At 43.9% G+C, this 24,702-nt stretch overlaps 4 protein-coding genes across 11 annotated transcripts in view; 2 read left to right on the top strand and 2 right to left on the bottom strand.

Moving 5' to 3' along the window:
• The window catches only part of LOC115628569, a 41,792-nt gene extending 27,936 nt beyond the window's left edge, over positions 1–13,856 (top strand). The window contains exons 3-8 of one of the 5 annotated variants that reach the window (XM_030524733.1): positions 4,014–5,808; positions 5,880–6,678; positions 6,791–7,539; positions 7,889–9,242; positions 10,190–11,011; positions 11,142–13,856. In XM_030524733.1, the coding sequence (XP_030380593.1) occupies positions 4,049–5,808; positions 5,880–6,678; positions 6,791–7,539; positions 7,889–9,242; positions 10,190–11,011; positions 11,142–12,509 (6,852 nt within the window). In that variant the 5' untranslated portion in view covers positions 4,014–4,048 and the 3' untranslated portion in view covers positions 12,510–13,856. Of the gene's footprint in view, positions 1–4,013; positions 5,809–5,879; positions 6,679–6,790; positions 7,540–7,888; positions 9,243–10,189; positions 11,012–11,141 lie in introns of those variants that run through there. The other 4 variants (XM_030524734.1, XM_030524735.1, XM_030524736.1 and 1 more) reach the window with 4 other exon arrangements.
• Positions 13,857–14,009: 153 nt separating this feature from the next.
• On the bottom strand, positions 14,010–15,252 carry LOC115628571. 2 transcript variants are annotated; one of them, XM_030524739.1, is made up of 4 exons: positions 14,566–15,252; positions 14,401–14,501; positions 14,218–14,346; positions 14,010–14,153 (listed from the first exon to the last, which is right to left on the bottom strand). In XM_030524739.1, the coding sequence occupies exons 1-4, from the start codon at positions 15,161–15,163 to the stop codon at positions 14,100–14,102; spliced, it is 882 nt and encodes a 293-aa protein (XP_030380599.1). In that variant the 5' UTR covers positions 15,164–15,252; the 3' UTR covers positions 14,010–14,099. The 2 variants fall into 2 exon arrangements, with proteins under 2 accessions (XP_030380599.1, XP_030380598.1); XM_030524738.1 differs by having other exon boundaries at positions 14,401–14,507.
• Positions 15,253–16,026: 774 nt separating this feature from the next.
• LOC115628531 (heterochromatin protein 1) lies at positions 16,027–17,305 on the top strand. 3 transcript variants are annotated; one of them, XM_030524695.1, is made up of 5 exons: positions 16,033–16,166; positions 16,276–16,414; positions 16,483–16,599; positions 16,670–16,784; positions 16,845–17,305. In XM_030524695.1, the coding sequence occupies exons 2-5, from the start codon at positions 16,301–16,303 to the stop codon at positions 17,111–17,113; spliced, it is 615 nt and encodes a 204-aa protein (XP_030380555.1). In that variant the 5' UTR covers positions 16,033–16,166; positions 16,276–16,300; the 3' UTR covers positions 17,114–17,305. The 3 variants fall into 3 exon arrangements, with proteins under 3 accessions (XP_030380554.1, XP_030380555.1, XP_030380552.1); XM_030524694.1 differs by having other exon boundaries at positions 16,027–16,166; positions 16,279–16,414; positions 16,670–17,305; XM_030524692.1 differs by having other exon boundaries at positions 16,670–17,305.
• Positions 17,306–21,035: 3,730 nt separating this feature from the next.
• Positions 21,036–24,431, bottom strand: LOC115628520 (solute carrier organic anion transporter family member 1A1). Its single transcript, XM_030524673.1, has 6 exons — positions 24,412–24,431; positions 24,225–24,313; positions 23,976–24,164; positions 23,383–23,539; positions 22,018–23,315; positions 21,036–21,963 (listed from the first exon to the last, which is right to left on the bottom strand). Exons 2-6 carry the CDS (start codon positions 24,289–24,291, stop codon positions 21,152–21,154), a joined length of 2,523 nt encoding a protein of 840 aa, XP_030380533.1. The 5' UTR covers positions 24,292–24,313; positions 24,412–24,431; the 3' UTR covers positions 21,036–21,151.
• Positions 24,432–24,702: the final 271 nt, after the last annotated feature.

Consider the following 24,702-nt stretch of genomic DNA (forward strand, 5'->3'; position numbering starts at 1 on the left):
TTATCATTGTTGTTGTTTGTGCTGCTGGTGCCGTATCTGATACTGTTTGCGCATTGCATTCAGTTCGCTTCCAATGCCACCTAATAGGCTACCAGTTAATGGTAAAGCGTAAATTCAATTTAAATTATTTGCATATTTTTCGCCAAAATGTTTGCCATTACAGAGGTTTGCTTTTGAAAAGTAAGCTCGTTGAAAGCTAACAGACATTTCGTAAGCTGGGGAATTAATCAAAGCAACACATAAAAGATACGTATTAAATGAGAAAAAGAGAGTTATTTTATGGAGCACAAAGGCTAAAGGAAATGCAAACGCATCAATGGCATACATACTCGTAAACACGGAAGCCACAGCACCACAGTTGACGAAGAAGAACATTCGATAAGCGAAATCCTATCATTACAAATTCTCCTCGCAGGGTAAAAAGCTATTAAACAATCATTTTATTGTATGCAGCACAAAAGACAAAGCGCTCCAGAGGCGTCAAATCATAAAAAAGCACAATTTTTCGGAAGCGTATGCAAACGTCTAATTTCAACCCCGATTAGAGCGAAGACAAATACTTCTTTTGTTTGAATTAATCAATAAAAAGTTAATTACATTTTTCAAAAAGTAACCAGTGACCTCTGCGATATAATGATCATAGACGACTCACCCCAATCGGGACCGAATTTTCAAATGCTTTTTCAGCATGCCTTCTTAACTTATACAAGTACTATAAAAAAGTGATTTCAAGAAATTCGTTCTTTATTAAAGCTCATACAAAAAGAAACAAACATTATTTCTCTGATAGTTTTGAAATAGCCGTCATACAGTTCGAAATCATTTACAAACAATTTCAGCACATTTTGTGCCAACAGTTATTGAAACTAACTTTGGAAAAACGACCAAACGCAAATTGCTAATCGAGATAATCACACAAAGTAGCAGTTTTTCAGGAGTCTAAAAGCTTGCTAAAAAATACATCAGAACATATTAAGCAACAAGGAGCGAGAACAAACATTGGGAAAGCAAAAACCAGAAACAACCTAGAAAAGGCATTTAGTACATTTGGAATTCGAAAGGTGGGTATCAGTCTGTGATTTGAGCAATAGTTGATGTAACCTCATTATCATTCAGATCAGTGCTTTGTTCTTAATGGACCTAATGGAATAAATAAATATATATAATTAATTAATAATAATTATCAATCAGGTGAATATATTGGGCATATCCATAGCCCTTTCTTTTCTAATTGCACAGCTTCTTATGTTGACGAACCAATCCAAAGGATTAGGTTGGAAATAAGTTTTCTAAGATTCTTTACAATACAAGTAGCTTTTTATAGACAAGATTGAGAGAGTATTTTAAAAGTAAACTTCTGAAGCTGAACCAAACTCAGAATGGTACAGATTATATGGCCATAGATCATTTAGTTTACTTTAAAAAATGTCATTTGTGAATAGAGTAAGTTCTTCAGCAATTTATGTTAAAATCGATTCCAAAGACAAGAACTGAAGGCAAAGTTTATTTAAGTTGAATATGTTTGCTTTTCCTATTTTTTAGCTGTTCCCCCATACGATTTATTCTGTTTTTGATTCCAAATACTGCCACCTGTATTCGCAAACTAGAGAGCGGCGAAGCAGGCGCCCTAAGCCCATAGAAAGATTAATTAAGTCCGGACGAGCAAAAAAGCACAACAAACAAGAACTAGCTATGGTGGCGAGGGGTAGACGGAAGGCGTGTCAAACGGGCGTTGAAGTTGATGTTTTGCTTTCTTAGCATACTTTTGTGAGCATCGACTGTGTGAGAAATTAAAATTTCAAAGCGAACGCGTTGTGGCATAATGTTGGCACGTTACAGTGTGGGAGTGACGTGTGCGTGTGTGTGTGAGCTTCTGTTTGTGCCAAGTATTTGTCAAGCTAAGAAAAACAAAAGGAAAAATAACAACTGCAAATAAGCGGAAGCAGAACGAAGGAAAAGCCCACGTCGCGCTTTCATATAATAAGCATTTTAAACGAGTGAAAAGCGCGACATAAACAAAGCAAAGGACATGCTACACACACACTTGCATGGGCGTTTTCTTAACTGGAGGGGCCTGCCGTAATGAGCGCACGTTGGTGTTGATGATGTTGCCACTGTCTCTCTGTCCACCACATGGGTGTGTGTGCGTTGTTTTCGTGTTTTGTTTTTCTTTTCATTTTTTCCCATGCTCCGCGTTGACAATAAACGTGTTGAATGTCAAGTGTATTATTTGTGAGTGTGTGCGTGTGTGCGTGTGTACGTGTGTGTGACTGTATATGCGCCTTTATCTAATGCCCTTTCATATAATTAAATGTGCCAGCTTAATCACAATTTTTATGTCTGTGCGGCAGATTAGCACGCGCTAAGAATTTAAAGTGCTTCATTTCTAAACCCATGTAAATACGCTCATGAAGCTTTTACGGTGCTTTAGTTAATGCACATTCCATAGCACTTTTTTCAATTAATACGTATATCTTCTAATAAGGCGGACTGCGAGCGGCTCATGAGTTTGGTTTTACATCACGTCTGGGATCATGGCATATAGTACTAGAGAGAGAGTGTGAGGTCGTCGGGCTGTGCAAGTAAAAAACAGCAAAGCCGTAAAATGATCGCATTTGATAAAAACTACCCCCAAAGGATTAACCGCAGCTCGTGGACCTTAATGTATATATAAATTGTGATGGGGGGGATGGGTACGCCTCAGCTACTTGGTATTGACCTCAGTCCCCGCTCATCGAACTCTCGTTGTCGTTATTTATGTCGGTGCGAGCGAGGGATTCGGCTAGGAAGTCCAATTAGGACTAAGATATGTTCATGTATCACATGGAAACTTTCAAAATTGTATCCGCCTTCGCATCTTGCTTTGCAGGCGCCAACTTTCGCTTCCTTTGAAATTTATTTGCATTTTCCGGCCTATTTGTGTTTTTTGCTCCACCTTAATGATTCCTCGGAACTGTCTTTGCTCTCTGCCGACTATAAGGCGGAGAAGCAATTCATTTTAATGTCCTTCTGCTCAAACCAACGCAATGCATCGTATATCAAGTGTGCTCCCTTTTTATCCCGACAGTTATTGATTCTATTTTTTATGGCCGTTATCATAGCTATGTCTTTAGCTGAGAGCCTAGGCCTAATGCACACACCCATACATTAACACGAATACATTTTCACGCAGCTATACGCAAGGACATCTGCAGGCGCGTAACAAATTTTTCAAATGATTACTTCATTACTTAGCAGCGGATGGAGTAGAGCCTTCTTGCAGTAAGATGCTTGATTTTCTTCGCTGAATACTTGAACCATTTTAATAACAGATTTTTAAAAGCTTGTACTTAAAGCAGCAACTCTTTAAAACTCTAAGGCGAATGCTTCCAGATTTTCAATAAAAAAACCATTGCGAAACAAAGAGCATTATTCAAAAGAAATTTCGCTGAGGTGTGCATTTCTTCCGTTTAAGGCATTGTGAACATTCAAAATTAAATAGATATCGAATTACACCTTTCACACAAATTAGTCTCGTTAAGAGATTTTTATTGATTATTTTATTACTATAAACTATTTTAAAGGCATGCCTACTGCAGGGGAGCAAAATGAAAACACCGCTTCAATTGCTAAATTCAAAAATTGAACTAATTTTAATATTCAAAAATACTCGAAGTACTTACTGATATTTAACTCTACTTTAAGGTTCATGGTTTAGCGCCTTAAATGTAAATTTGTAAATACATTCATTTGGTGTGCTTACAAAGTTTGAAAACATTGTGTGGTATTACTTAGCTCTTCAAGAGGGCCTTAAAGCACTGCACATTCGTACAATTAGCATGTCGTTGTTATTTAAATACCTACATGGCTTAGACCCCAATATTGCGTAACATATTAATTATAATATATATAATAAAGTACGCTAGTATTAATAATAAAGTCCCGTCCTTGTTCGTTATCCACTACACACCCCTGTGACAATCAATGAGTTAATTTTCCTTAATTAACCTGAACTTGTTGTTCTTCTCTTGCAGTAACCCCTTAACTTGGCTCAGCCATTGTTGCTGCCATGGACCTACCCTCGATGGTGCAACGCTCCGGCGACACTCTGATCGTGCGTAGTGTAGTTAGCGGCAACCAACTGTACATGGACCAATCCAACCACAGCAGCAGCAGCAACAACAACAACAGTGGCAGCAGCAACAACAGTGCTAGCAACAAAGCATCGCCACCGGCCACAGGGCTTGCAACAGCCGCGAGCAGCGTGCTGGAGCAACAACTGGAGCGCTTTCGCATTCAACAGCTGCTGCAACAACAGCAGCAGCAGCAGGCAGCCGCCGCCGTGGCCGTTGTAAACACCGTGCAGCAGCAACAGCAGCAGCAACAGCAGCAGCAGCAGCAACAACAACAACAACAACAACGTCTAGCTATGGACGCCAAGGAGGAGGGTCTGCCGCAGTGTAAGATCAAGCGCAACTACAGCTGCAACCATTGCGCCTACTTCACCCAGAACCCACGCTACCATCTGACCCACCTACGAGACGTGCATGGCGAGAAAATAGTCATCAACAAATGCAAGCTGTGCCTGTACGCCTCCCGCCACTTCCAGAAGCTTGTGCGACACATGAAAATGGTGCACGGATGCACCGACGGCATACCCAGCGGGCACGGGCAGGCACGTGGCAAGCGTGGCATGAGCCGAGAGGCACGCAAGCGACGCCTTGAGGAGAGCGTTGGTGTAATGAGCGGCCAGGTTACTGCCAGCGGCCTGTCCGTGCCCACACTGGAGCAAGTGAAGCGGGAACTGCAGCTTCAGGAACAGAAGCTGCATCGCGACATCGAGGCATTTAATCAGCGCCAGCGCGAGGAGCAGCAACAGCAATTGGCCACCAGTGCCAGTCTCTTCGTGAGCAGCTACGAGCAGCAGCTACAGCTGCAAGCTTTGCGTGAGTTTGAGGCACGTGAGACTTATGAGCGTGATGCGCAGCAATCGCCATCAGCAGAGAACAATAGCCACAACAACAGCAACAGCGATGTGGTTGCAAACAGCTACCTGACACATCCAACCGTGGAGCTCGCTACACCGTCGCCGAGCGGCTCGGCCACTCCACCTTCCGCTTCCGACACGCCACAGCCCGTATCAGCCCATGCCGGTGCTAACTACGAAGAACCACTGAATCGCCTGCTGAAGTGCAGCGTGTGCGACTTCACGACCATGTACCGTGCTCAGCTCGTGGATCATGAGCTGGAGGTGCACCACAAGACCAAGTTTTTCCGCTGCGACAAGTGCAGCTACGTAACGCACATCAAGGCGCGGTTTAGCAAGCACGTCAAGTACCACTCCATGCCGATGATCAAATGTGTGACCTGCGACTTCCGCACGCCCTACAAGTGGAACCTTGACCGTCACATGAAGAACCACGGTGGTGCGGGGCCCTTTAAATGTGCTGCCTGTGACTTCACGGCAGACATCAAGCAGTCCCTGACAGTACACGAAATGAATCACCATGTGCCGCCTGTTGGTAATGCAGCAGGCATATCCTTGTCACGGCGCCGCAACAAGGTAGGCGGCACTGATCTATGCGATGACTTTCTCAGTGATTCGGCTGAGCTGGAAGATCAGTACAACAACAACAACCTGGATGAGGAATATGATGATGTGGGGCTCAGTGCCGAGCACTACGGCAAGCGTGGAAAATTCGACGAGGAAGAGCCCACGGATCTGTCACAGAAAGGAGGCTCGTCGGACACCTCTAGTGTGGGTACGAGCACACCGCGGGCTAAGCGACCGGTTCCCAATCTCATACCCATCACAAAGGGCTCCAAAGAGTAAGTTTGAGACCGCCTTCTTCACCTTCTTCATATCTCCATATTTTAACTTTTCCTCCTTTTCTCTACAGCGTGCTTAATCTCTCTAGAGATACAAACGCATCGCGCAGCTCTCTTACGGAAATAGCATCAATGTTTTTCAATGATAAGCAAATAACCGAGATGCTTGACAAGTCGGACGTACCACAGCTATCCCCAACTACGACTATTACTTCTCACACATCCAGTCATTCGCGCAGTCTGCTTGCAAAGAAATCCAGCGGAAGCTTCTTCGAAAAGCTGAAGACCAGCGGTGCACAGCACGAGAATCTCATGTGCCCATGCGGCCATGTGGCTAAGTGCCTATCCGAGTCCATTATACACGGAAAATCCTGCAATGCATCTGTAGTCATCAATGATGATCTAAATGATGAGGAACACGAGGACGATGCCGATGGGCGTCTTGAAATAGACGAGGACGATGAGGATCGGCAGTCACACTCGGCATTGAACCTAAGCGTATCGGGATCCACGCGTTGCCAACACTGTCGACACCGCTGCAAGTCCTCCACGGACCTCCTGCACCACCTTTCTCAATGTGCAGAGGCGATTCGCTGCGCCAACGAGATGTACGATTCCAATTCGGGCGAGAGTGGGGAGCGCACGGATCCCAAATTGCTGCGTCAGCAGGCTGAAGTGCAACAGCAACGTGTCTGCATTTGGAACAAGGCGGCAAAAGAGATTACTGCTGCAGTTCATAATAGTGCGGACAAAACCAGTGCCGGGTCGAACAAGTCCATAGTTGGCACTTCTGGCAGTGCCAATCAGTTAGCAGGTCCTAATGAAGAAAACAGCTACTACGGCGTGGAAACAGCACCGGGCTACGGCGAGGTAAGTTAACTGAATCGCATTCACCCATCTCATTTCCCGTCTATGATCACGCACTGCACAGAGCACACACTTAGCGCGTCAAAATGAAATTTGACTCTTTCACACACGGCAGGTAACCAAAAAGATGACGGCTGAGGAAGAAGCTGCCAACTCGTCACTGAAGAAGGTGTACAAATGCCCGCACTGCTCCTTCTGGGCTTCCACCGCTTCACGCTTTCACGTTCACATCGTGGGTCATCTCAACAAGAAGCCCTTCGAGTGCTCGCTCTGTTCCTATCGCTCCAACTGGCGCTGGGACATCACCAAGCACATACGCCTAAAAACCATTCGTGATCCCTCGCATAAGTCGGCCAAGGTACTGATGAACGACGAGACCGGAAGACGCAACTACACCAAGTACAATAAGTACATCACACTGATGAAAGTCACCGAAGAAGATGGCGATCCAAAGCTTATGAAGTCGGGTGAGATGACACCGAACCAGGTCGCATCTCTAGCCTTCTTGAAGGACTATAACAAGGTGCCTAGCAATCAGGACATCACCTTGGAGGCGGTCTCCACGAGCAAAGTAAACGCTCTGGATGATCCCCACTTGGCAGATAATCTCATTCGCATACCACTCCTGGCCACCATGATGAACGCAGCCATGGCCCAGCAACAACACCAGCAACATCAACAACAAAAGGAGCAGCAGGACCAAGGCCATGCCCATGCAATGATCACACCTTCAGTGACCATTTCTCCGGTGAAGCGGACAGCTAGCTCATCGTCCTGCAAGCCAACCGACGATCTCATTACTGAGGTCCATCAGGAGGGCAATGAAAAGAAGACCTTCTACAGATGCCGTAAATGCAACTTCAGGTACGTGTGAACTATTTATCACGCTCACGCCTTACTCCTACAGCAATGTAGCTATCGTGAGGCCTTTATTCGACCGGTTAATATGTCAAGACTAGATCGCGATATCATGAAGCTGTTACATTTTATAAAAGTATTGAAACAAAATTGCACATTCAGAATGTTGTCGTGTGTTTTGGAGGTGCATCGCTGCATCAAAAAAGTACAAAACGCTTTCCAATGAAAGAATAAATAGAACCTACTAATACAGTTCGAGTTCCATAGCCATTGTTGTACAGCAACGTGAAGAGTACTTAGCTGTTGCTATTATTTATTCATATGTCCAACATTATTTTTTCCAAACCTCTCGCAGACACAACAACCGTGACGCTGTACTGGCACACGTGAAGATTCACTACCAGGATCCCAACCAGCCCATTGTCACCGCCACCATGAACAGCTCGTCTAAGTCACCGCTGCAGGTCTCGGTTAATTCAAATCCACAACTCTACATGAACAAAGTATTCGCAGCAATGTGCCTATCCCAACCCTCGCCTACGGCTAGCGGCTCTGTGCCCGTCGGGCCTGGCACCGCCGCTATCAGCAACAACAACCAACATTCCATAATATCCGCTGGTCTGCTGCAACGCGCCATTCAGGAGGCCCAGCATTCACCTACACCCAACGCCAGCGCTCTCAGTGGCCTGGCGCTCGCTCTAGCCGGCAACAAGTGTACCAGCCATGCGACCAGTGCCTCCACAGCCCCACCAAAAGCCAGTGCCGCCTCCATTTTAGAGCACGGTGAGCAGAAAGCGAGTCAAAACGAGGCAAGTGCCGACAGTCTGACGTCGCCCAGTACCACATCAGCAGCAGCATCTTCGTCGTCCTTTGCGACGATGTCGCTGCAAGATCTGCTGACCTCACCACGTGCTTCTGGCACTAAACACAGTCACAACAACAGCAACTACGGTGCGGGTGCTACATCATCAACAGCCACAGCCACAACATCAGCCACCAGTGTCCAAACTAATTTTAATGCTAATAATAACTCGGTTATGGGTTCCGGATACAATGCAGACCACAAGCTGCCGCCGCCAAGCACCGTCGCGTCCGTCGCAATTACCAATTCGAACACAATACCCACCAACACCACCAATATGTCGCCTATTCCAGTAACTACCACTTCTATTCCTACTTCTTTTCCAAACCTAACTAGTGCAAGTTCTTTGCTACATAATCCGGGTAATGATAACCACTCATCCCACTCCGACACTCACAGCCAACGCCAGAGCCAGCCCCAAGGTGCTGCCAATGGCGTTGGTCTTCTCATTGACGCTGGTGATGGTTGCTTTACGGGCAATGTTGTAACCTCCTCGCATACTAATCCCAACTGTAATAGTACAACACCAAGTGTCGCGGTCGGGGCCATTACTAAGAACACATCTATGTTGACATCGTCGTCGTCATCCTCGCCATCGTCGGCGTCATCGTCGTCGCTATTGTTGTCTTCGTCTTCGGCCTCGGCATCCTCATCAGCATCGAACGCGTCTGCCTCGCCGCACTCGCCGCCGCCCTCGTTTATGCATGCCTCGCAGGCATCGCGCTTCCATAGCCATAGTCCAAGTAGTACAAGTTTGTTAACGGTGAACGATGGCGATCGACGCGATCCGTCGCCATATCGTTGTGGCCACTGCCATCAGGTGTCGAATTGGAAACATGTCATTCAGGTATTTGATAAAATGCATATATTAGTTTTGTGTTTTGTCCCCCTCCCAACTTGCAACCACTTCGATGAGCATTCGCGACTATACTCAGAGAAAAAATCGTTTCCGATTTTGCGTCACTCAACACTTCTAAGCGTTGAGAATATGAAAACTTAAATATAAATATTCATTTCCCTTGTACCAGTGGAATTTACGTTCCTATTTTTTCTCTGAGTGTGTGCAATGAAAATGCGAGTCAGGGCTACCGAGACGCTACCTCAACCTTTGCTAGGGAATGTAGCAAGGAGGTTAATCGTTGCAGTTTAATCAGAGCTTTAGAACTATCTGGGAATCTAACATACACCGGACGCTTGGACAAATCATGTCAGACCGTAAACGCAATTGGGCGCAGCCTTTCTTAGTAGCCATCTTTCTCTGCCCCAAAGAGTTCCCAACGCTTTAATCCGCCTCTCGCTATAGTCTCGAATATCCGTTGTATCTTGTGCGCACTTGTAGGCCAGAAGTGCCGAGATAAAAGAACACAGCCAACACACACACACACACTCACAACCACAACCACACACTCATCTGTCTGTAGTCCTAAGCTGCGCTGGTAAATATGCAAAACAAAGTTTGTACTTTCTTTATTCTCATACCGATATTAAATTACTGTTTAAATATTAATTGTGTGGTGTCTGGGTTTGCTTTGTATGTCTTACCACTAGTATAAGTATAAGAAATCATGGTGAAAGTTTTGCCTGCTCGGAAATAATCCAAAACCCATTAAACTCTCTCCATACGCCACCTAACATCGAATGCCATTGGGATTGGGTTGCAATCATGGCACAACTTAAGCCAAGCTACCTTATTTTGTGCGTCCCCCAAACACATCCACACTCACATACGAATAACTAGTCCGTTATTTCTGATAGTTACTAACTTTAATTTCCTCTTTATTTCTATACCTATAGCGGCACTGTCGCTTAAAGCATTCCGGGGATATTCGGATCGAGACCCTTGAGCGCAACTCAAATGCCAGCAACGCCGCGCCAGTTTATCGACCTCTTGGCGCCGGGGCGACAAACGAGTCCCACAGCACCAACAACAACAACAACACCAATAGCAGCAGCAGCAACAACAACAATAATACGAAAGTATCTCTCGGCTCCAGCAACACCAAAAACAATACAGCCCTCCTGATGAGCAGCAAGCAGCTCGAACAACTCCTGCACTCGCCCCTATCGGCCAGCGCGGCCGCCGTTGTAAACGCGGCGAACACGCAGCAGGATCTGCAAGCGGCCGCTGTGTACTGGGCAGCTGCTTGTAAGGCGGTCAACGCTGTGGCCAATGGCACCTCCAGCCTCAGTCCAGAGGAGATGCTGCAGCTTCAGCAGAACGATCAGATCGAAATCACGCGCTTGTCGTCATCAACGGGCAGCAACCTGACGCTGCTACTGGACCAGCAACAACATGCAACTAATGCCAACAGCAACAATAACAACAACAGCAACACGAAGAGCAAGCAGCAGAAGTGTCCGGTGTGCCCCTACATTTCGGAGAGCAAGTCCCAGATGAACTATCACGTCTCACTTCATAAACCCACCCAGTATGAGTGCAGGCTCTGCAGCTTTGTTTGCGCCAAGAAGCAACACCTGAGCAGCCACATGCGGAGCGTGCATCAGCAACATCAGCAGCAGCAGCAACAACAACAACAACTGGTAGCCACAGAGTCTATGGGACTGGACTTTAGTATGGCACTGCAACTGGCCGCAGCCGCAACTCAGGCCCAAAAGGTAAGCCCCCGCCTCCTTTTCTAATTTGGCTTAATTCCTGTCTAGCTCGTTCCTACTTGTATTCTCGATTATGAGCACCAACAAGTTCACTTAATACTAAATGGCAAATGTTGTTTTTGTCATCTTGTAGGATGTGGTCGGCATTCCTTTGGCTATGGATTTGAGCCACCTGAACTTAGACGCGCAAAAGCCTAGCGACGAACTGCCACCGGAATATCAATACAAACTCATCAGCTACTGCCCCAAATGCCCAGCTCGCTTCGCCCAGAAGCACAACGAGAAAAGTGACACCAGACAGGCATTATCCCAGCACCTGCAGGCCCATAGCCCGAGTGAGCTAGACGCCGAGGAGGTCTACGTTTGTGCCTTCTGCGAGTATCACGCCAGTGCTGAGACTATGCTGCAGCTTCACAGAGCCGTCCATATGTCGCATTACCAGGAGAAGTGCCAGCAACTGTACAAGAACTGCAAGGAAGACGCCGAGTATCCGGCGCCAAAGCTCCTTCAGATCAACGACACCAGCAACAAGGAGCTACCTGAGACTATTTGGGTGGTGGACAACGAGCTGAGCGCGCAGCTGCTGAAGCAGAATGTGAACGTCAGCTCCTCATCGACTCCAGCAACAGCAGCGGCTGGTGGCAGCTACGATAGCAACAACTCCCTTCTCAAAAAGCAGCTAGAGTCCGGTGGTGGTGGTGGTGGTGTTGCTCAACTGTCTCGCGATCAAGCTCTGTCCAAGCCCCAGTGCGACGAGGATGAGCTCAATAGCACCTCCACACCCTCGACAAGCGCCTCTGTCGCCACCAGCGACCTGGCTGCAGACGCCAGCAGCGAAGTGGGCTCCATGGACATGCCCCAATCGGCGCCGGCACCAGAGCGCTGCTTACACTGTCCATACGAAACGGACGAGCATGAAGCACTGCGGCAGCACATGCAAAAGCATGCATATGTCTCGCAACCGCCAGCAGATGCCCACAAATGCGCCCATTGCGACTACAGCGATGTGGACATGGCGCACATCGAGGCTCACACGGCCGTCCACTTCAACGCCAGCGAGAAGCTCAAGTCCGTGGAGTTCTTCACGTGCTACGACAACCTGGAGATCAGCGTGGAGCGGGAGCCGGAGCAAGAAGACGAGGATATGGCGACGCAGGGCAAGCAGGAGGAGGAGCATAACAACAATCAGGACAACGTCGTCAATGCGAATGTGCAGCGACTCCACGAATTGGAGAAGGCTGCAGAGCATGCGCAAGAAAAGAAAGCCAGCACTAAGATTATTCTCTACAAAAATGAAGGGACTTTAAGTGTGAAGCCTCCTGATGATGGCGCAACAAACCAGCGGAGCGAGAACATCAGTGATCGCCTGCGCCGCCGTATCCTACGCGGTACTCCTCAATCCTCAAGCACAGCTCCGCCCCAACCGGCCGAGGATCAGGAGATGCCCGACAAAATGATTCTGGTTAATGCTAAGACGGGCAAAGTAATATGCAGAAAATAGGCGTATGCTTCGCTGTATATTAAGCCGACAAACACAAATACATTTATACAAGTGTATATTATTGTTAAACCCACATCAGACATTCGAGAATTGTTGCCAGCCCTTTGCACAAAAGACTCATTTGACCAGTCTGAAGAATCAAGAGACATATAATTCTGCCAATTGTGTAGACAATTTTATTTAACTCTAACAGTGCAAAGGTTTGGCAACAAATCTGCTTACTTCTGTTCTGATTTCTTTATTTATTAATTACTTAGTTGTTTTTTGATTTCGTATGTATGAGTTTTCTACCTAATTGCAAACCGTTATTATGTTGTTGTTTTCTTTTTTGGGTAGGTATTTAATTTAAGGCACCCACGTTTTATTGTTACTAATACCACACACTCACAGAAACACACACACACACGTATATATATATATATATTTCTATATATATATATATGGAACACGAAACCGACCATGTTCCTGCACTTAGAAATTTGTCCTAGATTATAATTTTGTTTTAGCTTAGATGTACATTTGTTTTAACTTATGATATAAAGAGGGTGCAGCATATGATTTACTAAAACTAAACAACATATACGATACACGAAGAGATATTATACATTGAGAAGCTTGCACAAAACATCTCACCCGAGCCTAATAGTGCATAACTAAATGTATTGCAAACATATTTTGCCTACGAGCATAAAGAATTGCTGACGCATGTCCGCATGTTCGGCATGTCTTGCACATAGTTTGTACATACATACATATAAATAAATAAATATATTTGCATACATACAGACCTACATGGATATGTAGGCGTTAAGCACCAGCCAAAATTCCAATGAGTTTCAAAAAATCATTTATAGAATACACATCAAAAATTCAAAATTAACTCTTGCTAATCGACAAATTTTGTTTTTGAATGGGAACTGTGATTATTGATATGATAAACTATTGTAAATGCAACATCATTAAATGAATATGGTACTTTATACATGCTATATAAATATTTAATTAAATAATTTTAAAACTTATGTATTACACCTAAACAGGCTTGTTTTACAACAGCAAAACAATATTATCATTAACAAAGTAAATGAAAAGAGCACATGTGGAATAGCGGGGCCATATTTAAATAAATAAAGTAGTAAAAGTATACAAGAACAGTTAATTGAAAATCGCCTTTGTATACATATTAAAACAGTCTCTAAAATTAAACTACAATTAAATAGTTTACAGATTTAGTTGTTTACTACGCACATACACATTTGCAAACTACAAACTTTCAAACAAAAATGTACAAAACAATTGTTAATAAAGAAACGAAATAAACATACAGTGAATTGTATTTAAAATTTCCTTTAGCGTTGAGTATTTTCTTGCGAAATAGACAAAACATATACATATGTATGAATAAATATAGCTTTTGGGGAAATAGTGATGATATTCAAGACCCGGTTTGCAACTTTTGTGCGACGGTATTTCCAAAACCAATTTAAGGGTCGACTCAGGTTTGCTCAACAAAAGTAAATCTTTTACTCCATTTTACAAAAATTATACAAATGGATATTTAAAAGCTAAATGCATGCTATCCAACCCTTCCTAGAAGTCCGTGTACCGTTGACGAAGACTCTGGCGTTTAGCGACGTGGTTCATCTAGATGGACAATCAGAGACATTAGACATAGACCGAATGGAGTCGATTATACACAGATACTCACCAGACGTTGTTGCCTTCGCTCCCGATTCTTTTCGTAGGCTCTAAGCAGGGAGGGACACTTCCGCCGTATATAATCTTCCGATTCCCAAAAGAGACCACCCTGGTTTTCGTAACGTAACAAAAACTCTACCTGAAGACCAAAAGCGATAAATAAACAAGAACAAAAATATGTGTCATTACTTGCCTTTCCCGCCTTTGTCTCTTTCCCTAGTATACGTTCGATACCGTTTTCTGGATGGATTCTTTTGTAAAAATCCTCATCGTTGTCGTCGGACACTTCTTCAGCTGCATCTAGAATGTGCGTACATTGTGTGCAAAATATATCTTGGGCAGCTTATTTAATATTTACCGTTTTGTTGGGCTCGTCGGACAAACGTCAAAGGATGCTGCTTTAAGTAGTCCTCTGCTTCCGCAATCGTTTTAGCCAAATCAAACTCCTCCTCCGTTTCTTCTTCCTCCTCTTCGTCATCGTACTCATCCACATCCAGGTCCATGCCATCACAGTGCACTTTTGTAGCAGGGCGTCGTTTCTTTTTTACTCGATTGCCGCCATCGTTCTCTTTAACGTCCTGGTGGAAACGCACCTTTTTCACACGTCGATCACAGTTCTGTCCCTCGGGTGTGGAATTAATCGGGCTGTCTGTGGCATCACCACTGCCTTTAGAATCTTTGGCATCTTCTGTCTCTGCAGCCATCTCGACTACGGTTTCGGCAAGCGTAGTTTCCTTGAGGTCCTGCGAAATTTGTGTTACCTTTGTTTCAAAGGCTATATTACATGCTATCGTTGTAGTAGCTTCACTACTGCTGTTGCTTCCCGCCACTGAAGTACTTTCACCCACACTTGACACCACGATCTGTTTCTGAAGATTCGCATCTGCCGTGGTCATTGCCATGTCCACCGAATCACTGCCTGCCGAATCGTCAGTGGACTTGCCATCCGCATCCATTTGTGGCAGGTGTGGAAATCAAGGGAGATTTTTTAATGGGAACACGAGTATTACTTTGTATTATTTTAGTAGATTTTAAGTTGTTGCCATTGGACTAAATACGAGCGCTTTGCAGCACTGCAATACATGTACATATGTACATATATGCACCGATAGCACGATAAATTTCTGCTTCGATTTGTCGTCATTTGACAGCGCGCATTTGCTTTCACAAATCGCTGAGATTTAAAAATATCTATACCTCTGTGATGTTAGTATTTATTTAAATAAAAAGGTAAAGCCATCAAACTTGCTAATTTAGTTTGCTTTAGTGCCCAGAATCCTACTGAAGATCGAGCAACGACACGCACTACATGTATTTTGTTTTTGCATCAATCTGCTTGTGCGTCTCGCTGGCGACAACTGCATGTATTTAGTTTTCGTAAGTTCGCTTGCGATCGGTCTTTTGCTTGTGCGTCTGGCTGGCGCCACTTACCCAAACATAACGGAAAAAGCCCTAGGAGTACAAAGAACCACCATGTGCCCTTTACTAGTTTAAAGGTTTCCTTCGGCAAACTTCCAGAAAAAAGTGTTTCGGTATCTGTGAATGGCACAATTAACCAATAGCTCACTCCGATACATGTAATTTATTTCATTTACATCGAATTTGGTATGTATACAAGCGATGCCAAATTGTTGGAATTTAATCATACTAACAGTTTAAAAAAAGTATTTCGTGAATAACGTCCAAGAATACCCCTAATGTACCTCAATTGAAATGTTTTCCAACACTGTCGCGATAACGATTAACAACGTTGAATCGATAACAGAAAAATACATTTCTGCATCGCGCCGGCGTCATTTGGAAACGCGCATTTTTCTCGATTAAGGATTAAACATTCTAAACTGCATAACTAAACTCTTCTAATTCACACTAGTTTTTATCGTTACTCAATAATTTGGTATCTTGCGTACATAAAACGAGTGGATATCGTTTAAATAAATCATTGTTTAAAGTTCTTGAGTGAGTGTCTACCTTGATTTGCTCCTCTCCTTTTTTGCAACTCCCGCAAACAATTTTTTTTATTCATGTATGTATGTATGTGTGTGTGTGTGTGTGTTTATGCTTTCAGTAGATACTGATAACTCAACATAATAATGGGCAAGAAAGGAGATAATCCCGAAAACGCCGGTGGTTCCTCTGCAGCCGAAGAAGAAGAGGAAGAATTCGCAGTAGAAAAAATTTTGGACCGTCGTGTACGCAAGGGGAAGGTAAGTACAGGGTAATGTTGCCTGAGATCGCGGAAATTTGAAATCTGAAAGTGTTTATGCTCTCAAAGGTCGAATACTTCCTGAAATGGAAAGGATACGCCGACACCGAGAACACTTGGGAACCGGAGGGCAACCTTGACTGCCAGGACCTTATACAACAGTATGAGCTTAGTCGCAAAGATGAGGTACGTCTTGGTGTTGGTACAGTTTCGCCTTTGATTGCATGCATGTGTGTACATATATAAAATCTTACAGGAAAAAGGCAAGGAGAAAAAAGAACGTCCGAGCAGCAGCGCTAAAACCAAGGAATCTGGTCGCACCAGCACATCGGCCAACGCTCCCGGCGTTAAACGCAAATCCGAGGAGCCGTGTAAGAATAAAAATTCTACTATGCGAAATGCAAATTTTTTACAAATATTTTGCATTTCAGTGTCTGTACCAAAGTCAAAGCGTACCGAGGTTGAAAGTGATAGCAGTGATATGATACCGCCAGGATGTACTGGTTTTGATCGTGGCCTAGAAGCTGAAAAGATATTAGGCGCTTCGGACAACAATGGAAGGCTAACATTCCTGATTCAATTTAAGGGCGTGGATCAGGCCGAGATGGTGCCATCAACAATTGCTAACGTCAAAATTCCACAAATGGTAATTCGGTTTTATGAGGAACGCCTCTCCTGGTATTCTGATAACGAAGATTAAGGCCATGTGAAATCGGCAGAATTGAAGCCAGTTAGTTTAATATGTATCGGCGCGGAATAAGGACTGCTATTTCCAAACTTTCTAAACACCAATTATGTTCCGCTCATCAAAAAGGAAAAGCGCATAACAATTTTTTTTTTAAATGTAGTTTTTCCCTTGTTTCCATAAATAAAAACTGCATAAATCTTCTAAGATTCACTCATTATTATTAGTGAATTGAAATAACCATATTTCAGTTCTTGCCGACGAAAAGATAAAATTGATATAATAATTTGGCCGTATGTTACCAAACATAAGTTTAACAAGAAAAGAATGGTAGAGTCGAGCAGACCTAAGTCTTACATACCCTGTACCCAATCCTACAGCATAAAATTTAACAAATATATATTTTAAAAATTGATCTAAAAAATTAATTGAATTCAATAAAAATATTCACTTCATACATACATAAGTGGAGACATATGTTGATGTACAGTTTCAACAGCATACATTTACATCAGAGCCGTGTCTCTGCGTGTATGTGTGCTGTACAGAAATAAGTCAGAGCAGCAACCACAACTACAGCCGCAGGTAGAGATTACATTTCATATTCAACACATACATGCATAAGTGGAGACATGTTTATGTACAATTTCAACAGCAGAGTCGTGTTTTTGTGCAGGGTTCGTAAAATGCGACCCATTCGGACCCACGAAAAACTCTGCCGCGGCCCGCTGCCGACTGAAGCAGAGTTTCGTCTGAGCCGTCTGGCAGTGGCCATGGGCCGGCCGTGGGTCGCTGCCGACAGCAGCAGTGTCTACGAGCCGAGCTGCAGAAGCCGAGCGCTCGTTCGTGCCAGGCAGTCATATGTACGACCCGTTTCATCCCTAATAGCTTCATCTAGCTGTTTTGTCTGCGTTGGCATAGTGGTACCTGATATTATTGATATTGATAATATATCTTTAGATTTTTGGCTATAGGATAAATAGAATAAATAGACCATTTGCAAATAAAAAACTTGCTACTAATATATTTTACTATTCTAAAGAACTAGACATACATATTTATTGTAGGTTTTACTATTATGGGAACACAGTGAAAATCCCTTAACGAACGCCTCTTTCAACCGGACACCCCTCTTGTTCTAGAACATGCGTTTTGGTGTACTTTTTAGAGCAAGTTCGCTGACACTATTTTTCGAGAAATTCGAACTAAAGCCTCTTTTGGCTGGTCGCAAACCTCATGTTAGAAGACGCTGAATTGCAAAAACACATAAAATTTCCAAAAAAAAAAAAAAAAAAAAACCTCTCTTGGTCCGACGCGTACATTTTGATAATGGACGTTTCAAATGCATGCAAAATAGTTTCATGTTTATACTCTGTACATGAAAGGTACAAGAATATATTAGGTGTGCGCGAGCTGAAAAATGTAACGGGCAGAAGGAGGTGTGGCAGACCCCACAAAGTATACATTTATATTCTTGATCAGCGTGACAAGACGATCTAGCCCTGTCTATCCGTCCGTCTGCCTGTCTGTAGTTAGTGATTATGAGTCCGCATGCCAAGTTTTATAATGATAGGCCGATTTAACAGGAAGTTATAGCCATATATGTCTATACATATGACCGAGCCACCGAGACACACACAAATACACGCATAATTATTCTACACATATGTAGAGTATTTCAAAGTCCAGATACCCGACTTTAGCTTCTCTACTTGTTTTCATATTCCTTTTTTTTCTTTCTACGTAAACCCATGGGACAACATTCTTGAACAAATATTGCAAATTAAATTAAATGTTTATTTAGCTCAGGAATGGTTGCAAAAGGAAAATATTTTAGTTTTATAATACTTTGCAAGATTAGTGAATATCTGTTTTTTCTGCTATGGCTGAAGCCAAGCACTGCACACAAATATTGGTTTTGAAGGAAAAAACTTACAACTTAAACTTCAAAATATATCTGTGTGTTTATAAATGTATGTAAACCTAAAACTATTAAATTAATTTGGATCCTCATTTTTCTAATTGATTGTTATAATGTTAAACAATTAAAATAAGCAAAAAATGGAGAAAATGTCTATGTGTCCTCTTAACCGGACACAACCCGTTGGCCGGGCAAAAGTTGGTCGGCGGTGAGTGTCCGGCCAAGAGATGTTTCACTGTAAATAAGTAGTAAAGTCCCTTTAAATTACGTTGCAACGCGAAGGATCCTTAAAAATAGTATCAAGTACAATTGTAGGCAAAACAGCTGGGTCAAGCTGAAACGGAGTAGGCAGCAGGTACAGAGTGAATGAGATCGCCACATTTCGCCTTGACATACATATATACATACCCACAAGCATACCATCATACAAATTTCACAGATGCGTGATGCGACACTCGGCTTCTGCAGGTCGGTTCGTACGGCATTCTGCTTCTGCCGACAGCGACCCACCCGACCCACGGGCTCTGCCGGCGAAAACCCACTAATACCCGCGGCAGTATTCCTTATGGGTAGCAGCGGGTAATGAGCAGATTTTACGAACCCTGTTTTTGCGTGCTTATATGCGTGTATTCGTGCAGTGCAGAAATAAGTTAAAGCAACAACAAAAGCTGCGGGCAGAGATTACATCTAGGCGTTCATCCAGACGGACGGACGGACATGTCTAGATCGATTTCTCTCGTCATGCTGATTCAGAATATATCTCTATACATACTTTATGCTTTATGGGGTCGGAGATGCTTCCTTCTGCCTCTTACATATTTTGCTCAAACCTAATATACCCTTTTTACACTACGGTAGTTTAATTTTCCCCCCACTCCCTGAGAAAAACCAAAGTTTGCACACGTAATGTGTATATAATGAAATACTTTTGTTTCAAATTTCATCAAAATCGGTGAGTTCTAAGTGAAGTTATCAGTGAAACGACCACAAACTGCAGGAGGGGGTTCGCTCTTCTTCCTTCAAAAAGCCATAATTTATATGAAAATCTAGTTGTCGTGTTTTTCTGTCCTTTTTCAAATTTTCTATTCCTTTTTCCGCTTTATTTTGTGGCAAGGTGCTGGAAAACAACAACAGCTGCAGGCCCTAGGCTATACGTGTTTATTTTGCACACGTAATCTACAAATACAAATATCTACTTTCGGTTCGAATTTCATCCAAATCGGTCAATTCTGAGAAAAGTTATTAGCGAAACAATTTCACTCCAGTACTACTCTCACAAACTGCAGCATTAAATTCGGGTACAGGGTATTTCACTGTCGGGCTTGCCCGACTGTATCATCCTCTCTTGTTTTGAGTTGGGACTAGGAGAGTCTACACAACAAATTTTGTCAATGTACGCTCAGCCGCTTCCGAAATGCAGGCGTTCATCCAAACAGACTGGCGGACCTCTCTCAATCGGTTTCTCTCGTCATGCCGATTATGAATATACTTGTATGTAAGCATACATATGTATATACTTGTACATTTATATACATACTTTATTAGGTAAATTTTTCTACAGGTAAAGGGAATAAAAAATTCTTCAAAATACAAAGTCAGCCCAAAATAAAGGATATATTTCCGGATAGAGGATGTTGGAAATTTCTTCACGCTGAAGCAATATTTAAAAGGATAAATCTATCCGGATCTATACACGCACATAGAAACAATTCTGATGTACATATATATGTATGCATTAAATATTTTTTATTCAATTATTTAAAAATTCTTTTAGACTAATTTTTAAATTATATTTTCTTAAATTGTTTTCTTTTTTATGTGAGGGTACGGGGTTAGGAGTTGAGCCCGCTCATTCATTTCTTCTTTTGTTTTTTAATATTTGGGACACCCGACTTGAGCTTGTTTGGTGCTCTCTATAGTTGTTTTAGCTACGTCTGTCTGTTTATCCCAGTACGGATGTATTTCAAAATTGTTTTCCTCCCCATCCTCATCGTGAAAGATCAATTGTAAAGGAAGTTGTAGTTATCGCCAAAGTTGATTTATTAATTTACTTAAGAATGGTTAAACTGACTTAGGACTAATAAAAGTACGTGCATAAGTTTTAAAAAATAATATTTAAGTGTACATTGTTCTTAAAAATCTGTTTCTGGGCTTTGTGGTCTCGCATCATCTACGTGAATCTCGGTCTTTGGTGGTGGATTTTGTTGGCTGATAGCTGCGTCTGCAGTGCCGAGGCCGTCATGGTTCTGGGGTATACCATCACCTACGTTGCTTTCACGTACGGGCTGGCTGCTAACTATATCCGCATTGCCTGGGACATCGTGGCCAGGTGCTATCGGGTCTGCATTTGCTGGAGTAAATGACTTTAAGCTTCCCAACTGAGCTCTCACATCAGTGTCAGACAGATGATGCAGAGGAACATTGGCGGGCACAGCCAAACGCTTGGGGCTGGTACTACCGTCATCTGGCTTGCGTCTGTCTGGCGGGAAAACGACTTGAGCATAGGTTACCCCGCTGCCATTGGGTTCTATAACGCTCTGGCCACCACTAGATGAATTTGTCAGCGAGCTGGGGTTGCGTAGGACGGTGATTCCGCGCCTTTCTTGAGTGTCTTGCGTATTATCCCGACGTTGCATAGGCGAGACCGATGGCACAGTGGACGTGGTGGTGATGGGGCTTCCACCTCGGGCCGTGGGTAAACTTGTCCCTGAGCTGGTATGGTCCTCGCGTGGCACCGGAACGTACAGCGAAGGCGTGTAATTGTTGTCGGTCACCTTGCAATTGTAGATGTTCAGGTCCTTGGCATAGATGAACACCAGAACGTCGAAGAGCACCCCTGCCAGTATTAGACTGGCGGTTAGTATGTCCAAAATATTTCCGTGCTTGGGTGTTTCACGTAGCAGGCAGCGCTCGTAATGCGGTGCCCAATAGACGCAGGTAACGCCTGTAAAATAAATCGCATTTAAGAGCAATCAGAAAGGGGTTTTTGTAAACTTACGAGAGACCAGATCATAGCTCAGGTGGACCGGAATGCAGGCGAATAGAAACAAAAACATTACTTCAAATGCAAGTGCCAAGCTCTTATCCTGGGGCAGCACAGCGCGTAGCGTAATTAAAGTCCTTCCGATGACTCCCACGCCCAGCATGAACGCACTAGAAATACTCAAGATCTGAAAAATGATGATCGTATTCTGGCAGCGCGCCGAACTACAAGCTCCTAGGGTAGCACTACTGTCGCCCAAGTTATTCAAGGTTTGATCTCCACGGCAACTGCAGTCTCCATACAACTCATAGCTGTTTATAGTCATCTTTTTGCTGCAGCCGGCATAGCAAGGTGAAAAATAGGTCACGGTACTGTTCTCCGGGCACACTGGCATAAAGGCGGTTGGCGTGCACAAGCATTGACTGGAACAGTACGGCTGAGTCAGCTTGCCGCCAACTATTCCGGCAATAGCACCAACATCGCAAGTGAGGAAGATATATCCCACGAATATGCCGACCAAGTGAAGGCCGATAGCAATATTTATGCCTGTAATCTTACGCGCGGATAGCTGGGCTTTGGATATTACCAATCCACCAATCAACATTCCAATGGCCAATACCGGTGGCCTGAGGAAATACGAGACGAAAGCCGCCTTCCATTCCTGCGCGAGGCCGTCCTGTTCGCTGTATGGCAAGAAGAAGCGGGACTGCAGATAGCTCTCCTCCTGCGATGCGTAGTTGATCACAGCTGCCTGCACGAACATGATGCTCATTATGTTGAACATAAGCAGCTTGTTCCCGAATAACCGCTTCAACGAGGGCCAGAAGTTTGTGTCGTCAACGTAGGTGGCGAACTGACTTCCAAAGTTCCGCATGTTCGATTGCTCCATAATGTGCTGAGCGGCCTGATGTATGACGGTCTTGGGCAGACGCTTGGGAAACAGCCCCAGCAACACGGCACTCACAAAGACGAGTGGCGCCAGAATTATCCACCCAAGCCACCAGCCAACATGGGTCACTCCCACGCCCAACACCAGTAACGACCCTATTTGCTGGCCGAAGGCGCGCGCTGCCAAGGTGGCTGAAATAACCGCCGGACTGTCCTCCGACAAGGAGTTGTCGTCTATGTAGGTGACCCCAAGGGTGTAGTAGGCCAGGGAGGCCATTCCCAGGGCCAATTGCAGAACAAAGAGTAACACCAGCGTTATGCTGCTGCTCTGCTCCTCGGTCAGGGTTAGTCTCTGCAGCTGGGCCAGTGATGTGGAGCACATGTTGCTATCGAGCGACTGATCCTTCGGCTTCACACCATCGGCGCTGTAAGAAGTGATTGCGAATTCGTTTAAAACAATAATAATTGTAAGTTTACATTCCTGGTACATACAAGTTCATTATCGATGGGATAACGGAAATGACCAACGTCGCAGCCTGCAGCATAAGCGTCCCCACGAGCCATTTAATTGGATGGTAAACATTGGCCCAAAATGCAAAAGCCAAAGCGAATATGGCCTGAAAGAGTCCACTACTTGCCAGCAGCCAATCTGTTAGGAAAGAATTAGCATTAACATCGAACAAAATCGTATCTTCCACGAAGATGGCAAGCTTATTTGCTTTTCAACACGTAAAACTATTGAGTTTTAAATGACACTTTACATTCGTTTTAGCTTTGATAAACACAGATAAATTCTTTGAATTTAAACACCAGGCTGCTGAGACATACATACATATGTATCCCATCAGGCCAACACTCACTAACTGGCTATTTGATGACGAATAGATAAGTTACGCGTTCACTCACACACGCACTACGTACTATAAGCTACTAATAAACAATATCGCAAAACTGATAAGCCAGCAACAAATTCAGGCCAGTTTCGGCAGAGTATCACCTTGGTACCCCTGCCTGCATTTTCCATTCTCTGGCGATAAGAACTCGCTCTCTCAGCACACTCCCAAAGTGCCACTGCGATTACTCACCCACAATCAAAGGATTATAGTTGAATTGTGTGGCTGCCTGCTTGGCGGAAATGCGAAAATATGATTCACAGGCCCCTTGGAGAAGACCCGCACTGGTCAGGACAATAAGGAAGGTGCGCACTCGTGCGTATTTCTGACAGCCAGGGCTGCGGCACCACCCCAAGCCCTTAATGCCACAGTCAATACTATCTGCGGGATGAAGATACACGTATGAATGGATTTCCCAAATGTTACGATTTTCTCACCTACCGTCTGGAATGCTTTGAACGTTTACTGCTATCTGTGATAGGTTGGAACTCCGTGTAGGCTGCGCCATTTCAGAGTTGGATTTCGTGGTTCTATTCGAATATATAGTAAGTATGTATAAGTTCACTCGATCTCTGCTGCACTACACCAGTAGCATGTTTGCAATGAAGACACCGATAACTTCTCGTACCTTGCGCTACATGCGTCTATTCGAATTCGTGGTCGTAAGTAGAATGAGCCCGCTCTCGATGTTCATTGTCAATGAATGGTGTTGGGCTCGGTCTTATCTAAATGGCTATTTTCCGGCCAGAATACGAGTGAGATTGAAAGAGTAGTTGGGGGGTTTTATTGAGCTTTTTGAATATCTACTGAACTATTGCTTTTTACTACTAAGAAGCATATAATAATATAGACAACAAATAGAGGTATTGAACATAGGTAAGATTGCACTAAGAGTGTAAATGTACATAAAACTAGCAGA

The sequence above is a fragment of the Scaptodrosophila lebanonensis genome, unplaced genomic scaffold (genome assembly GCF_003285725.1).
Source record: "Scaptodrosophila lebanonensis strain 11010-0011.00,11010-0021.00 unplaced genomic scaffold, SlebRS2 tig00000118-arrow-arrow-pilon, whole genome shotgun sequence".
NCBI lineage: Eukaryota > Metazoa > Arthropoda > Insecta > Diptera > Drosophilidae > Scaptodrosophila > Scaptodrosophila lebanonensis.